This window comes from Pogonomyrmex barbatus, unplaced genomic scaffold, assembly GCF_055798465.1.
Source record: "Pogonomyrmex barbatus isolate J1 unplaced genomic scaffold, ASM5579846v1 scaffold17, whole genome shotgun sequence".
Taxonomy (NCBI): domain Eukaryota; kingdom Metazoa; phylum Arthropoda; class Insecta; order Hymenoptera; family Formicidae; genus Pogonomyrmex; species Pogonomyrmex barbatus.
This window is the reverse complement of record NW_028297113.1, coordinates 2,341,677-2,360,786: the sequence shown is the minus strand read 5'-3', so window position 1 is coordinate 2,360,786 and position 19,110 is coordinate 2,341,677. Positions and strand designations below refer to the sequence as shown.

Genomic DNA, 19,110 nt, shown 5'->3' with positions numbered 1-19,110 from the left:
AACATTTGACTGCCGGGCATTGACGCATCGGTGCATCATCATGATCCATCCATTCGATTTGCGTGATATTTACTCTTGAAAAATACTTCCAAATACTTTCTTAGTTTTGGGACAGCGTTAACAAAGTTGACGGATATACATATATATAATTCAGCATTGCGCTAATAATCAGATAAATTCTGCTTGGGTCGTCTTGACTTAGGCAAGTCAATACTAGTTCTTTCCGGCGAGCGATTCTTCGTACGCTACATCCAAGTGATAAACGATAAATAAAACAAACGAGGCAGACTTTTTGCGCAACGGACCGTGGACGGCGCTAATTGATTCGAATCTTTGTGAAAAATTTCACGGGCGGGATTGAGTGCGAAAAACTCGAGTAAATGTTTGACGCGAACATTTCGAAAATGAGAAAGGTAGATTAATACCGAGTTACAGACGGTTGATGACGACGGAAAATTTCCTAGTTTGCTTTACCGGTCATATAGTAAGGCGTTTGCGGCATAGCGGCATTTTAATAATGGGGTCCGGTGACGTGTGAAATATAGTTCCGCCGCAGTAAGTTCATTCGTACAATTATAAAATAAAATATTATTTAAATTATATTAATTTAATTATGTAAGGAATTTATTCTTATTATTTCATTTTATGATATTAATATAATTTAAATTTTTTATATAAATTCTTTCTCTCTTTATTTAAATTCTTTATGTAATTAAATTATATAATTAAATATAATATAATTCTAAGATCAAATATACTGACTTATAAAATCAGAAGCAATAAATGTTTTATGTTTTACGTATAAAATAAATAAATCATTAATTAAAAAGTAAAGTTAAGTGTACAAATAAATAAATAAAGATTGATAAAAAAATTAATATTTCAAGATTTTTATCTTTTATTATAAAAAATGAAAAAAAAAAAGAAAACATCTTTTATGTTTAAACTTTTATAAAATATTACAAATTTATTATTTTAAAATTAGCTTGAGAGCCATATTCAGTTATATCCGCGTATTAAATGTTGATTTTTTTTATTAACTCATATTTGTTGCGACATAGTATTATATAGTATATACCAATCAGCTTATTCGCAGCCTCGATACCGATGTAGGTCAATTAATTCAAAGTATCGATTTTCTTTGAGAAACAACGACGCTCTCAAGGACATCCTTCAAATTGACTCTTAGTAAATTGACTGTTCTGTTCTCTGTGAAACCTTGCTACGTCCAAATGTGTTTGATCAAAGTTACATGAAACACGTACATTTGCATATGTAATATCACCATAAATCCTTTCCTGCTCTCGAGGGAAAACTGAGAGTTTCGAAATATTACGTTAAGTTGTGCATGGGGTAAAGCCCATTTTTATGTTGATCTTTCCATGCGATTACCATCAAGCTGAAATGAACTTTACGAGCGCTATTCAAAAGGATACGTCGTTACGAATATACGCGTCGCGGTAAATGCAAATCACAGAAATTTCAAGGAGTTGCTGAGTATCAAATCAGGAGGTAAATAGTACGTGAAAATGCAGAATACGCTGAATCCACGAAATCGCTATTTTCTGGTTGACGGGCACTTCCCCGCAGAGCCGCATGTGCGCCAAGTGTGAAAATAAACCGTAAACATACTCCACTCCAGACGCATAAATAAATCGGCATAAATCTGCCGAAGTGAATGTATTTCAACGCGAGAGGATAAGTGTAAGCTTTGAAACACTTGAATAAATCGATCGCAACTTTGATTTTGCTAAGTTACACAAACGGCAGTGTCCGACTGGAAATATCTAACGAGTTCCAAAGATCTTACTTTAACAAATGTACCATGAATGGATAACTAGCGAGTTTTTTTTTTTTTCCCAACTAAAAATACATTTCCAGAAAAGGATTCTGATTTCGTCGTTGTATATAAAGGACAGTATGAAATAAGTAAAATTATTAATTACGAATGTAGGTTTTTTTGTGTTAACAACAATAAATAGCGCGATGCTGTATGACTTTTCAAATGTGGCTACAATATTCGCGACGAGGATTTCGTCGATTACGCACAATGGAATGAATTCCGGCTGAAGTGATCCTATCCAGTGGCAGTCTCACGGAATCGATGGATTTACACACGAGCGCTTTGCGCGGCAGCACTCTCGTCGATCCGCGAACGAGAAATCGGCCTCGGTGTGTAATCAAAGTGCAGCCTCAACGATTCGGTCACGTGCACCGCGCTGTCCGATATAAATCCGGACGAAACCTCAGCGCTTTAATTTATCGCGTCCGCCGCTTTCGTGATGGAACGGGCCATTCTGGGTGAAGTTCTGATAAATACGAAAAATTCTGCCCGGGCGACAGCCCCGTAGGCTATTAGCAGATCTGCAGTTCTCTGCTTTCAGTTGAAAAAAAGTACGAGCGTTGATTCTTTCATATCATACAGTCAGGTCAAGGTAATGCATTTGTGAGGCAAGAGACAGTGATCAAGTAGATTTAATGGAAAGATTAAAATAAAAAGTACAAAAAGTATGAAGAAAAATATTCAAAAAGTATTTCAAGAAAAATTAATAAAGAAATGTGTCAATCGAAGATTCGGCTCAACCGTTTTTCATAAAAATGAAAAAAATAATCATAAATGAATTATTATTTATGAGAGAGAGAGAGAGAGAGAGAGAGAGAGAGAGAGAGAAAGAGAGAAATCATATCTTGAAATATGTATAATTTTTCAGAATATATAAAAAAAAACAATAAAATATCTAATAAATAACAAATAAATGAATAGCTAATAATAATGAAAAGAAAGTGTTAAAATGATATGTATTTTATGCAAGCTTAATTACTCTTTTATGTTAGTAATAGTATTTAATAATTTTCTATTAGACAACTTTTATTAATTTTTTAATTCAATTTATATCAAACACAAACTTCCATCGAAACTTATTTTTCTTTAAGTGTAATGGCAATTTTTTCTTTAAGTGTAATGGCAACTCCGATACGTTTTTATTATAAATCTTTATGTAACAGCCATGATAATACGATAAATAATGCGATATATTTATTGTTAGTAAAAGGAAACAGCACATGTATATTTTTAAAATCGGACACTAAAAATACTAAGACGTATTATAGAAATTAATATTTAAACATCTATCTATTTGTTAACCGATTTGTTAACCAAATTGTTAACCGATAAGAACAATTAGAATGAGTCACGAGTGTACAGTACAATAGCATTACTGTATTTTAAAATGTCATTGTTTAAGTGACAAGGTTAATGAAAAAGCTGCTATAAATAAATTCAGTAACAAGAATTTCATTATTTTAGAATTAAAATTTTCACCTTTTAATTTTCTCACGTGAAGGTAACATTTTGTTAAAATTAATTATTCAAAATACCTACTCTTCCAATAATTATTTTTGCATTGAATGACACACACACACACACACACACACACACACACACACACACACACACACACACACACACACAGACACACACACACACACACACACACACACACACACACACACACACACACACACACACATTGTATCTCATTTTTTTAAACAGTCAAGCATTTGGAAATTAGAATCGTAAAAAAAATGTTTTATACTTTAATATTTTTGTGTACAAAATAATGAAACAAATAAATTAGTATAGAGAAAATAGATAGTCGTAGTAAATAGTCGAAAATAGTCATTTTCTAAAAAGAGTATGTATTGGCATATTTCGCTAATTGTATAGTTTTTTTTTTAACTACGTATCTTTTTCATGTCAATTGATTCATCTCATTATTCTATGCATAAAAGTATTAAGGTACGGTTATAAAACAATAAATAGTTTACGATATATTTTATTTTGGAATATGTTAGAATAAAATATAAAATATCTTGTAAATTATTGATTTTTTGACATTTGTCAAACTTAATACCTTTTATACAAAACAACTACAGGAATCATATTAATAAAAAATATATGAGTTTATTTAAGAAAGTGGCAATCATAAAAAATCTTGATAATTGTCATCTGTGAATGATTCAATATCAATTATGTGGCCTTATCGAAACCATACTTTTGAAACATTTTTTTTCTACAATTCCGTAATTTTTAAATATCTAATTGTTTAAAATAAAATGGAACTCTGTATATATAAAAATAAATATAACAATTCTTCCATCTTAAAATATGGAAAGAATAAAACAAAAGAATAAAATAAACAGCATCATAGTTCAATTTTTTCAATAAAAATTTTTCAATAAAAATTGAAAACAGCATGATAAATCGACACAATTTTCAATCGTGAAAGCAATTCAATGTCATATATATATAGGAAAAATAAAAAAAAGTTCAATAAAAAACAATTTTTAAAAGTCATTCTATTCACTATTGCTTGTCAATAGCATGTAAAAGTTTCTATCAAAAATATTTAAGCTTGATGTACATTAAAAGTTGTTTTTCTTCGTTAAAATAACAAGACGTGCAATAAAATAATTGAAAAAAAGATGTTTGTCTTCGCAGTACTTTAATTTAAATATTTTTTTAACATTTTTTTAAACATTTATTCTTTAAAAAACTATTTTTAATTTAATTTTAATTCTGAATAATAATAAATTATTAAAAAACTGCCAGCTTTTTCTGTGTTACTCATAAGGATCGCCTTAATTTATCAGCGTCTGGACTTTCCTTTTCTAAACTGATTTACGCACGTCATTTTGCTTTCAGAGCGCATTCACATGGACGTACGTTCGACAAATAAGGAGTATCGTGGTTCTTACGTGCGTCATACGTGCTCAGAACAAATGAATAACTCTTTCTTTTCTTGACGAGAAGAAAGCAGAGCTGACGCAGTGTCAAGGAGTTCGCGCCGTTAGTTCGGACTACGAACGTAATAGTCCGGATCGTATAACGGTGTGGCTAAAAATGGTGTGCATTTCGCTCGTTCGCTCGTACCGCCTGTATTTATGCAAATGAATAATTCATAAGATGAGAATAAGCATCGGATATTTGGGTCGCGGGTAGAGAAGAAGAAAGGCCACCATAATGAGTGAAGAACCAAAGGGGCACTTTCGTTACATTTTCCACGCATATATAAAGAGCGAGCTTGTGATTACGTAGTTTAATAAAAACTCGAATACGCTTCTACGCGAGCGGTTGTAATAAATTATTTAAAAAAGTAAAGGATGACTTGAGAAGACGATCAAACAATAGAGACAACAAAGTAGAAAAAGCATAATTACTCTCCGCAAATATATGAAGAAAAATATTGCATCGTTATTATACGTCGCTCCACTTAAGAGGATAATTATTTATATTCATTTATATTCATTTAGTATTAATACTTGATTTTTTGCTTGATTCTTAGTTCTACCGCTTACAAGTACCGTAAGTAACTTTGTAACGAGCTTTTAAAAGAGCTTACGAAGCTCGTTGCATATTAACACTTTGTTGCAAATAGCAGGAATTACAAAAAGCGACAGAAAATTCGCTAATTTCATTACGACGACAATTAAAGGACTACGACGAAGATAAGAGACGGAAAATATTTAATAATTTCTCCATCACTGAGACTAATGTGGTGACTTGGAAAAAATAGAACTTTTGCTTAAATCAGTTTCTTTCTTTCAATTACACATTACGCTAAGTCGGTATTCATCTTTAGAAAAGATATTAAAGCTTTTCTGCGAACAAATCATCTCAAAAATTTGCAGTAAATTTTGTATATAATAGGTAAAGTAAATCTACGTAATTCTTTACGTTTTAACCTTTTAAACCTTGTTTAAAGGTTTGTATTCCTGTTTTCTAATAAAAGTTTCAAAAGAAATTTAGGTTAATTGAACACCTACACTTGCACACGTAGTTTAATCAAAAGAGTAAAAATATCGTTGAAAAAAATCGATTTAAATCTGGAGAAAAAAATGCAATATTGCACAATCGAGAATAAAAACCAAACGATATTTTTGCCAGATTATAGATTAAGCGGATTTGCATCCCGGAAAATTGCGCCGTCACATTCGAATTTAAAATTTTAATAACCTAAACACATTTTTATCGTCAAAGAAGTTTCATTATCGTATACGCGTTGGCTCTTGACGTAAACTGTTTAATAAGAAATCTCAAAAAGATTTTCCTGGGAAAAGTGTTCGTACGAAGTAGCTAAGAGCAACGTTCTTTACCTCACTAAATCCTTGCGCATGACGTAAAGAAATAAGATCTGGAGCACGTCAAATCTCGTAATAAATATAGCGCACAAAAGACTATTCTAATTCAAGCGAGGATGACTTCTAGTCTGCGTCAGATAAATGAGAAAAGTTTTGCGCCGAGTTCTCACGAAATTTCGTTTTATCGGGACATTTTCGTAGCCTTGAAAACTTTTTCGATAAAATGAAGAAAAAAAATGAAGAAAAAAAGAGGGGAAATGAAAGAAATAATCCCGTTCTCGTTAATTTTCACGAGATAGATTTTTAATTTCTCTCACATCCTATTGCATAATTATGCCAATTTACCCGTTAATATAAAATAGCGACTTTCTTTGCTGCCATTAGAGTTTAAAGAGGAAATAAATTGGTCGCGCTCACATTCAAATGATTCTGTTTTCGCGGTGGCTTTGCCAACCGCGTAGTCGTGGAAATTGGAAATTCTCGCGACCGGAACGCAAACGATCAGCGCGGAAATTGCACGATTAGAAGCGTGTCGTTGAAAAATTGATTGTTTCTATCCACGTATAATAAGTATCTATTAATAGTCAGTAAATAAATATCACCGCCGTATTTAATGCACAAGCGGACTTTGCTGAACTATTTGCAAAACCGCAAATTTAACTAATATTTAAACTTAGTTAATATTTAAACTTAGTTAATATTTGAATTCTCTCGAGGGATGTACGAAATAATCCTTTTACGATCTAAGTAGATGTTTGGCTTCAGTCTTAGCAACTGTGTTCTTGCAAATAAAGCTGTTCATATAATCGAATAATCCATGTTATGTGTCAATTTTAGCGTTTGTAATCTACGCTTAAAAATAGAAAAAAAAATAAAAACAATTTTATTTTATTTCTCTCAACATTGAGAAAATAAAAGTGAAGATTAAATATGAAATCAATGACAATAGTTGAATTTATTTGTAATTATCGATATTTTTTTACAGTGAATTCGCGTTATAGAACGTTTTTTAGTTTATTTATATACAAGAAAAATATAAAATATACTGTCATAAAATTAAATCACAAGGTACATAATTTTAGAAATTATTATTTATATAATTTAAATTAAAATGAGTTTAAAAATTACATTTCCAAGAAAATGACATATATTTACAATTACATTATCTAAATAAATGTAAACAGAAAAAAGTAACAAACCTCACTCAAAGTCTGACTTTGTATCAAATGTAATGTTTTTCTTTTTCAGTCACGTTATGTGACTGTCTTTGAGGGAGAAATATATCTAAAAATACAAAGAATTTATTCGATGAATGTTGTGACCTTTTCGATTTTGAAATTGCATTCGCATAATTTCCTCTGTTCAAAATCATTCGAATAACGCATTTCTAAAGTCTGACGGATTCCTCGCGGGGCACGTTGCATACGGGCAGCAATGACGCGAGACAGAAACTCTTTGAGACTTGCAAGGTGTACGAGAAATCGAGCGTTGAGAAAGAACATGTCGCGAAAGAGTACAAAGAGGGAAAAAAATATAAGCGGATAAGGTCGTACCTTCAGGGATGCCATGTCCGACACGGATCGATGCGTCTGAATAGTCTCCAACTGGTCTAAGCACCAGTCTAACTCCTCTATCGTTTCTACAGCCAACTTCATGAAGGGCTCCTCTGCAAAATCCAAAGAAGAAAATTTAATATTATCAAAGTGCTCGCATTTGCCTTATCTACTTCTCCCTCTAACGAGCAATAAGTCATCGTTGAGAGATTTTGTCTACTCAAATAATTTTAACTCGAATTTCATCGATATTAAAGAAATAACGCGGAACCTTTCTAATATACTTTATACTTTTAAAGCTTTCATTACTTTCAAAGCGTAACACAATTTTCTAAAAATGCATGAGATACGTGAGATATCTTAAGTGCCCTATACAGAATGAATAGCACTTCCGAAAATAAATGATATTTTAGGAATGAAATGGAGAAAGGAAAACGATAATATTCCACAAGAAGATAGCTGGAAACATTCGCACGGCAATCATAATAATGAACATATTCTTCAAGAGGAAAGTAATGGAATTGATTAAAAGCTTTACAATTCTCACGAAATGAGTACTGTAGTACCACAATGTGATCCAGAAACAAGACATAAAATTCTTACCAAAAAGAAGGTCGCTAAAAGCTTCGAAAATTAAGAAAAGATGAAGTTACCACTTGATAAAATATTAATAATATGAAATTAATATGAAATTTAATAATATGAAATTAATATGAAAAGACAAAATAAAGTTTTTTTGCATCTTTGAGAAAAATTGAAGAGCTAAAGTTTCGATTGTTTGTAAAAATTTCTGAGAGATTTCAAATAAAAAGGCAATCAATGGCAATCAGTTTGATAAATATTATAAGAGGCCGACTCAAATAGGAATAATAAAATTAACAGAAATATAGGAATTATTGGAATAATTATTTGGTTGTTGATACAATAACGATCAATTAAATTTTATTTAAAGAAAAAATTTTCCGCATATTATTAATCAATATAAATCAAAGAAAGTAATTAATTGTTTTCAATTCCAGTATATTAAGTCAAATTAAATAAATATTAAATTTCCAAAGATTTGAGAAGTGCTAATATTCTGTATAGATATATCAATTAAATATTATCCAAATAATGGAAATAATGGAAATATGAAGTGAATTATAATATAAATTATTATATTGTCTTTACCTCCTGGCGCCAAAATCCGTGGCTGTGGCGTACTACTGCCCTGTTGGCCACTACTCCTTCGTGATCTGCAAACGACGAGAGAGAGAAATAAATGAAAAACACGAGTTAATTTCACATCATAACGATACTAAAAATAAAAGAAGATTATTCTACTTACTTGTTCGTCGGTACATTCGTGAGCGACAAGAAATTATTCCTGACCGAGCGCAGAGAAGCAAGAATCTGTGCGAAGGGTGTAACGATGAGGTCCTCGCCATGGCTGCAATCGAAAAAGAAGGAGAGAACAGTTCATCATTGATATCTCATTGTCTTACGCATGTGTTAGGAGGACAAAATTTTAATGGCTACGAATCAGTTGCCAGAAAAACCAGCGTCTACTTCGCTTTGCGTAAGTTGCATGCAGGTGCGATAGCTTGATAATGCCGTAAACATGATTTCTCTTATTTCCGCCTCCACTCTCGTATACATTAAATATGTACAACAGATACAGAGACACACGTGCATACATTAACGCGCAAAAATCATCGGACCGCGGAGGATCAAGGGAAAGAGAAAGAAAAGTCGGAGCGTTTTTTCCACGAAGGGCGGGATTTCGCGCGTAAAACTTTAATTCAATAAACTTGCATTCTTTCGACGATGAAAAGTAATACGTTGCCTTGCGTGAGAGTGCGCTGTAGTTCGTAACAAATTCAAATAAACTGTACTTTTCGGTATGCCAAAGATAAAAGCGAATTGCGAATTGTTAATACGCAGAAAATGTGTCTTCAGTTGTTGAGAGACATTGCGGAGCTTCTCGCAAATCGAATTTCACAAAGCGAATTTCGTCGTAAACAAATTCCGAACATCGTTCTTACGGTTCTTGCGAAACAAATATATCCGATCGGCGACTGACGAAAGATTACGTTCAAATTCGACGTTACGTTAAAGGAGCCGCGATATATTCCGACATATATTCCCAATTTTATTTATTATCATTCGTGCGATCGTACGTAAAAGCGGCCTTGTTTATTATATCCACTCGATTTCAGGCATACGGCGAATATTTCTGTTTTAGCGAAATTGGATGCCACAACGGATATGCCATGTGTCACCGTCGAATTTTATCCTTTTCCATCTTCGCACAAGCGGACACATTTTCGGAATATATATTTCCGGTCCACTTTTCTCCGCTTCGCTCGCCATTTTTCCCGAGCGACGTTAAGCGACGTTGTGCTTTCGATTCCTCAGTATATCTAACGTTTACGGTCATACGCTTTACCTTACATGTCCTACTTTTTTTTTTTTTTGCATTGCCGTAGCAGCGCGCGTGCTAATACGGTAATTTAGACGATGTAATCGAGATATAACGCGTGAGTAACGTAATAGGTATCGCGTGTGCACAATTACTTATTTTATATTACTAACGGCAACATTCTGGTGGATACGTGGGTAAACATGTATGCATAATAAACAAGATTATAAAGGATATTGTATCTGACGGGTCTTAAATCCTGTTATGTTGTAGAGGGATAATTAACAATATCTCACGGTACAACAGACAAACATTTATATAACAATATGTTTTATATATATAAATTGTTGTTATATATTGTTGTAAATATATATATATATCGCTATACATGAAGCAGTGTGTAAAAATTCAACAAATTATATATCCTTTCAATCTCTCATCGATAAAAACGACACGAGCTCGAGAATGCGTTCAGAATGCTCAAGTTGCACCACTTCATCTATTACAATTAATTTTACTCTCCGCTGAAAAAATACCCTTCGAAAGACTGCTGCATGTGTCATAATCGATCATTACTTGGAAAAAAAAGAGTCAAGAGTTATTTCCAGATTTAGTTCGCGTACTTCTTTCCTCGTTTCCACGATAGTGTTTCTCCGCGCATATTCCGGTAAAAGAACTATATTACTGGCAAAATTCTGCAAACACACGCTGAGAGAAACTCGCGCACGGGTATAATCAGCAATCATTATTCATCTCTTGCTTTTCCTCTCCTGCTATCCATCTCTCGTTGAGGAAAATTACGCTCCTCCCTCAGGAACAATATCGTGGAAGCTGAATAATTTTGGCAGTTATCCGTACCATCTTCCAGCGGAATTACCGCGGACGATTTCTGATGTGATGAGAATCCTCGAAGACGAGATAAACATCGCCGTCAAATTATTATTCATCAACCGCGTTTGTTTAATAATATCAAGAATAGCGTACAAATTGTTACTAAGAAGAGAGTTACAAATAACGCGAACCTCTTTAATGCTATGTTAACTCGGACAGAAACTGCGCGTTTTTATTTACGTTGTAATAAAATAATTATATAAGGATAATGAAACGCTGTGTGTTGAATTTTATTATTATTGTTACACTCCGACAGCTCGCCAAAACATCGCACGCATAATGTAAGCCAACTTAATAATTATCATCATTATATAATTATGATAAGCTCATACATATTTTCTATATTTTTGGATATAATACCTCAATTTGTTTAAATTGGTTTAAATTTGTTTAAATTGGAAAATCATATAAAGATTGATTATGTTTTTTTGTTGCATTTAATGTGATGTATTGTGTTTGTGTAGAATTCAGGACGCCTTTATTACAAAAGATTAATAGATTAATTATAATAAATTTGTCTTAAGTTACTTCCTGATAAGTTACTTCGTAAAGGATTTCTTGCTTTTGGATATCATGTTAGTTGCAATGTGCAGATTTCGATCTAAAATTAAACGTAAATGGCAATAGAGAGGATCACGCGATCCGCAAAAGCTCATTACTTAATACGAACAATAATTAGCGACGTATGTATCCTCCTATTGCCCCGTTGATAATAATGACATTAATACGCTGATTAAGTTGAGATATGCGCAATTCCAGAATGTGGAAAGGATTGCACAAACGAATAATCCTAATTAATTGCATACATCAAACGAGGTACAGTCAGAAAAAGGACCTTTTCACAGGAAGCAAAAATAAATTGTATGCCAAGAGAAATGCGTCAACAATACGCACACTGAAATTAATTAAATTAAAACGTATAATATATATAGGTTAATTACATTACATAGCAGAAAATTTAAAAGATAATATATTCGCGCGAGTGAATGTTTTTTTTAAAAAATTTTTCATAATTTATAATAAAGTTAAATACATTACGGAAGATATTTATAGAAAGATAGATAATATTTAGTATTTCTTAGGATTAGAATAATCTTTTGATACGCAATATATTGCGTATCGAAAGATTATTGAATATATTTTAATTAGAATTATTTTATATAGAATTACGTAAGCGGATATGTATAATAGCATGCATATATGTTACAGAGTCGAGCTCTCTTCCCTATGAATATCACAGAAAGGTCATAAGTTACGGGAAATGCCGATGGAAAATCGTCTTCTCTATTACGCCGGCACTACTCGTTAATTATTTAAAAAATAACTTTATATCGATCAAAACGCCCGCAATCACTTGTTCATCGGATGTCAGTAAATAAAAAATATCACAATTTTCCGTGCCATTTAAATTGACAATTTAAATAAATTTACTTATTACATAAAATAACAGCGAGAAAATTATTTAAAATTATGTCGCTTCGTTACAAATTTTTTTTTTCATTCTCTAGAAATGAAAATAAATGCAAATAAATAAATAAGTTTTTCGCAGTGGAAGGTGGGAAATAAGTTTTATCACGGTGACTTAATTGTAATTCGTATTTCTGTTTCACTATGAAAAAAAATATCGAGTGGACAAAGAAAAATAATTTCTTTATCCTTTTTCGCACGATAGCAAAATACTGCGATGTGAAATAAGTCTTACTTCGATATTCCAACGATGAGAATAATAAAAATGTAGCTCTTGGCATAAAAATACAATTACATTAATACATTTTTTTATCAAAAAATACATTATCGCTGTAATATCTGTATTGCGTGGGAAAAGTTCGCAAATTATACAGGAATTCCATCTTGACTCGTACACCACACACACACACACACACACACACACACACACACACACACACACACACACACACACACACACACACACACACACACACACACACACACACACACACACACACACACACACACACACACACACACACACACACACACACACACACACACACACACACACACACACACCATACACACACCATACACACACACTAGTATACGCGAACTAACATTGTGACAGCTCAATCTATTTCGTGCCAAAAAGAGGCGTACGTTACAAGTCAGAGAGACGGGCTTCTCAAAATATATATTTTATACCGACATGTTTCTTCTGCCACCGTTTCTAAAAGAAGCGTACGATCGAGCAACAACGACGATATCACGGGGAATGCTTTAGGAACAAGATTAAATTTCATTATATCTGCCATGCGTCATCGGTCTACATCACGATATAAGAATGTTTTCGTAAGGTCGACGTTATAAACCTGAAAAATAAATAAGCTCGACGTATTCGAAATGAATTCGGTACGAGTAAACTCTTGGCGGTATCACTGGCAAAGGGCCACTCCGAGGAAGTAAAGTCTTAAAAAGGCTCATCGTTAATTCTCTTTAAACGTTCGAAGAGTAAACACGAGGGAGTGCTCGATAGTGGCGCGTGTCGCGAGTGGAATCGTTGAAAGAACTGACGAAAACATACGAGGACGAAAACATACGAGAATACGACATTCCGCAAATTCCTCGATAAACAGACGACTTTTCATCTCGTCGCAGGTCAGACACGAGCGACGATAAATTCCGAGTAAACTGCGGGTGGATAATCGCGCAATCATGACTGCGAGCGGATTTGAAATTCGGCACGTGTATGCGAGGCGCTAATTCAGGCAAATAAAGCGAAAATTCGAAGCGTATAAACAGCGACGTAGGAGGGGCAATAATATTTGTTCTTCCTCTAATTTTGTTTTCTTTTCTCCTGCAAAACACTCGTGAGCTATAAAATTTGAAATGCTACTTCCGATATGCTAAACATGATGACATGATTCTTTCCTTCTTCTTCCCCTTCGAAGAAGAAGAAACTCGAAAAAGAACTCCCAGGATTTTATATGAAAATTATTACGTATTTCGACAAACTTTTGGCACAGCAGGAGTATTTTTTATTCACATATCCGACTTTTAATTGCTTTAATTTGCCTTTTCTTTTATTGAGCTCGTCTAGTTTTACTGCTCCGTCGATACGATTTACATTTCCATTTTTTTGGAAAATAGAACAAAAAAAGGAATATTAACAGATAAAATATCATATTTCTATTGAATTTTTAAACTACTGATATCTCTACCGTTTTAAAATTAATTTTTTCTCAATCAAAATTTAATGAAAAATTGTCAATTTTCGATTGTTGAATAAATAAAAAATAGAATCGAACAAACAATTAATTGAGCGCTTTTGTTTTCATAAAACAGTTGCACTTAAAACAGTGTTTCACTTTGGTCATTATTTTATCATCAATTGCGCAACGATTCCTACATATATTAAACATTTATGATAATTATTTTCTAATAACATTGCTAATTAGCAACTCGATATCTATATTATTAACTAAGTAAATTTCTAATCAATTGTACATAATATTAATTAGCTGTCGCTTTATAACCATTGAGTAAATAATGTCTTTTGCGATAAAACGTTTCCTTCATCGGTCTATTTGGAATTTTAATCTACTGGCGACCATGTAATATTGAAATTGTATAAATGCTGCTATTAATGTTAGCAAGCCCAGCTAATGCGTACAACGAAAAGCATTCCCCTTTCACCGTGGGCATCGTATTTTCTTCATACAACCGTGGCGCAAACTGTTGAATCGTTTCTTTTGCGTCAAAGCGGCAAATAGTTACATTGTGACGGTTATTTTCTGTAATCGATATGATCCGAGATCGGATTGCCGTGAAAAACACAGAGAGAAAGAAAGATGCGTGGAAATTCATATGGGATATCGCACATTCACATAACTCAATACGTAAATTGTTAAAACGACTGTAAAAACGATTATGTAAAAAGCAAAGGAAGGACGCTTAAAGAAAGCAAAGGAATACGTGAAAAATAGAAATAGATAGAAATTTGCATTGTGCATTCGTTAACTTTACAAATTTGTACAGCATACAAATTTGTAAAGTTAACGAATGCACAATGCAAATTTCTATCTATTTCTATTTTTCACGTATTCCTTTACAAATTACCGCATAAATTATTGTACCTTTCCTATTTTGCGGAATGTATACATTCACTTTGCGGTTTGATAACGATACGTCCAGCAATTTAACATCGATTAATAAATTAATTGTCACGGACAGTCCGATCGACGCGAAGCGAATGTGATATGTAACTATAAATGGGATTATTTTGAACATGGTCGATCTATGTACATACATTTATGAGACTCCATCTGTATAATTGATGGCAAATCAATAATTGTAATAAATTGTAATATAATAGAGGAAACCGATAGCCAAATATTGTGATTACGTAAGCTAGGATAAAAGTGGATTTTGGAATGCAGACAAGGTTAAAACGTATACAAAGCATGTCGATTTGAGGCCAGATAACGCCAGATGCCGCTCTGACAAACTGACAAGCAAGCGGAATATGAAACGCAATATTCGCTGAATAACATCTGATTAGCCGGTCGGACGTGGTGCTTCCGAATCACATAAATTTGAATTCCGATCATTCGGACGCTCCTCCGCGTCAATGCAAAATAATTGCGAAACGCTGTCCACCGAGTGATAAAAACTTTCCGCGCCTGAACGATTATCATATATTAAATTAAATTCGCAATAAATTTCTCGATAAAAAAAAATTAATGATGGAAATCCGAGAAGTTTAGAAGATCCGAGAAATGTCACGCGGATTATATGCCGAGTACGCGGTATCTGGCGAAAACTATATTTAACGAATGTTGTTAACAGAGTTTGCGAAACTTTCGTTGTTTTCGTTCTAAATAACAAGGCGGCATTGCATATAATAAATTTCCAGTACGCAATTTGAGAATTGCGATCGGTTACGTGTAGCAGGAGAATTTCAATCTTACTTTTCAAGTAGTCTATCGTTACCTCTCTCCTAACAAAATTGCATTGTTAAATCACGTATGTTCTCTAATCGGATCCTTATTTATAACTATCTCTATTAAACTTCTCACAATTTCGAAAAATCACACAATCCTTTAGGTATAACAATTTTCAATTGTCCAGATGTTTGATGAATCAACAGATTAGGCAACGCGTTCAAAACAAACTCAAATTGTAAACTTCATGTTTGCTGTGAATAATATTTGACAAATATTTGACATTTAGTTAATCCTCCCATTAACAAATACCGTGTTTCCCTAACTCATCAAGTTTTAATTTAATTTTTATTTTACTCAAATAATTGCTCAAACAAATACCTTGGGATAAATATTCAAAATGTTCAGTCGTGATAAATTCGGAATCAACATAAATTTGATTAAATACAAATTTCAACAAATTAATGTCTTCATAAAATTGAAACACTTTATCTTTAAATATAATTCATATATATGGATAAAGCCCATTCATATCGCATGTTGCGTTACTGTAAATTAAACGCACCAATGAAAATCACGACGGGGAACATTGCAAATGACAGCGCATTCCAACCATAATTTTCACCCAAAATTGAAATTCTCTGCAGCACAAAAGACTAATCTTTGTCATAATATCATACATAATCCTAGCGATATGTGTATGTTTTTCCAACAATGACGTAAATCTTTTCCTTGACCTCCTTTGATGCATGCTCTCATTAATTCACGCTCATTGATTCAGCATAATTACCGCGTTTACATAATCATCGTGTCTTGTGTGTCGCACCTAATCTAAGGATCCCGTTAAGTATAGCGTAACCTCAAAATAGAATCCAGACGGTTCCACATATACTCGTTAAGTGACATCCGATAATCAACTTCTACAAGAATAACGATCCGGGCGTCGTTATCCGTGACTTATGGTTAGGACACAGGCCAGCAGACCGTTGTGCCTCGTGTATATGTGTGTGGAAGTATCACGTATGGTCGTGGAATTGCGAACGGCAAGCGAAACTGGCCGTTTTCCAAAATGCGCATCTACCCCCGACGAGACGTTCGTTAATCTGATTTAGCTTGTATTACACTCGCCCGAATGGCACGGCGCGCTAAAGGTATACCAAATTGATATGTCGCAGGCCAATAAAACCGAATGAGTTTTCTGCGGACTACTTCTTTGAATTTATGCCAGCGCGTTCTGCGGCGCAATAATCGACGACCCGACGACATAAAAAGATGTTGTATAAATGACCGAAATAGAGAATCCCAGGGCGAGTGTCTACTTCTAATAAGTATATTGGTATATAGGGTGTCTGTTTAAACTCGAAAAAACTTTCCTGAGAATTCGGTGAGTTTAAAAATAATTTGTTAAAAAATTCAGATAGAGTGAAAATATTTTTAAATGTGTTTCAGAAATGAATATATTTATTCATATGTGCAAACTCCTTCGTATTTTTCATTCATGAAAATTTATAAATAACAAAATAAAATTCAGAATCATTCGAGTTCGATTAATCAAATTTGAAAAATTTTGAAACTTGGAGGATTCTATAAAATAAACATTTCATGTTGTACAAAATTTTCAAGCTTTATTTTCAAAAGTTACAAACAAAAAATTATATAACGCGCAACTGCTAAAAAATTCAATTCATTTTTATAAAGCTATTAAAATAAATATCCATTTTGATTAATCAAAATTGCACCAAATACGAAATCGTTTATTTTCAATAGTGAATATTTAAGTCGTAAAATCAGTATACTCTGATGTTTAGAAAAGATAAATTCATTGTATCGTTAAAAATTCAGTCGGTAAACTCCCGATTATCAATATAATAAAAACAAAACATGAGAAAAAGCACCATTTCAAAAAAATTCCCCGATTTTAATAAAATTTCTTGGGAATTTTTAATTTTTCAAGACATAAACAAATTCTCTGAAAATTTCAGATTTTCCAGATAATAAACAACCTGTAGTATAATGACAATCTTGTGTTACATCTCATATTTAGATGCAGATAATAGATATTTTTCAGCAAGACACAGATGACACAGTGTTAGACTATATATCTTTTACTGGAAAACGCCCAATGACACTAATTTTGAAAAAAGAAATTTGTAACAAACAAATAATTTTCATGTGGTCACTGGCTAACTGATTAATTTACAATATCATTATATTAGATTTATCCGAATTTATAAGAAAATATCAACGAACAAATTTTGAACGAAATGTGATTCGTTACAGCGTCAAATCATTTCGATAAAATATGTTATTTTGTGTATTGTGTTGTGGATAGAATTTCAACTCTATCAAAGTTTGATGTAATACACAATCTGTGCGGACTGAACGGATATGTCTCGTATATTCAAGCTTTACGTCATCCCACATTTCGAACGTAATCTCTCGAATATTCCTCGTTCTGAGATTTCGAGATTGCGTTTTGTAATGCATTCGTCAGGTACCTTTATGAACGATTTATTCTTCGCTGAACATTATTGTAACCAAGAAGTGGGTTACATGTCAATCGTTATTGTCAACCGTTAGTCTTTCAGAAATTATTTCGCCGGAGCATCCATTTCTGATATTAAGGATGAATGACAATCATAAAACACATCTCCGGTCGTTTCCATATAGGTTACTAGGAAGTCTAAAGAAATCTATAACAACGTAAGATACTTGTTCCAATATCCAACATAAAGCTCTAACGTAATATATTTCACGTCAGACGAGACATTTCACGCATAAAATAGAAAAGAATCGTTCTCTAGGAACTCTATAGACGTGTATCACAAAACGTAACATAAAGGTAGATCTAAATACGAAACGATTCGTTCGGATATATCGCATAACTGATAAAATTCCACCAGGGCAACGAGGAGACTTTTCTCCCTCCGACACGAGCGGAAACTGCCCGGCAGCCGGAAAGGCATCGGAGGTGCGAAAGGAGGACTTACAAGTCTCTCTTATCGAAGCATTGCTCCCAAAAAAGCGCCCTCCTGGGCGTACGAACTCGCAGCGCGGAGGTCGACATGGTCCTGGGAAGTCCGCCCGTTGCGCCGATGTTGCCGGCATTCAACGCGGGCGAGCTCATGCCACCCCCGCATCTCTTTAGGCCACCGCAGCCGCCGCCCCCGCCGCCGCTGCCGGTCGACCCGATGAACTCTATCAAGCCGCCACTGGAGTCGGACAT

The 19,110-nt window shown here is 33.5% G+C and overlaps 1 protein-coding gene across 5 annotated transcripts in view; it reads right to left on the bottom strand.

Annotated features, from left to right (window-relative positions):
* dnc (phosphodiesterase dunce) overlaps window positions 1-19,110 on the bottom strand; it is a 141,572-nt gene that overhangs the window by 33,276 nt on the left and 89,186 nt on the right. For all 5 annotated transcript variants that reach the window (XM_011642259.3, XM_089074534.1, XM_011642260.3 and 2 more), the window contains 3 exons: window positions 9,022-9,123; window positions 8,865-8,929; window positions 7,695-7,807 (listed from right to left, as the gene is read on the bottom strand). In XM_011642259.3, coding sequence (XP_011640561.2) covers window positions 7,695-7,807; window positions 8,865-8,929; window positions 9,022-9,123 — 280 coding nt within the window. The remainder of the gene's footprint in view (window positions 1-7,694; window positions 7,808-8,864; window positions 8,930-9,021; window positions 9,124-19,110) is intronic.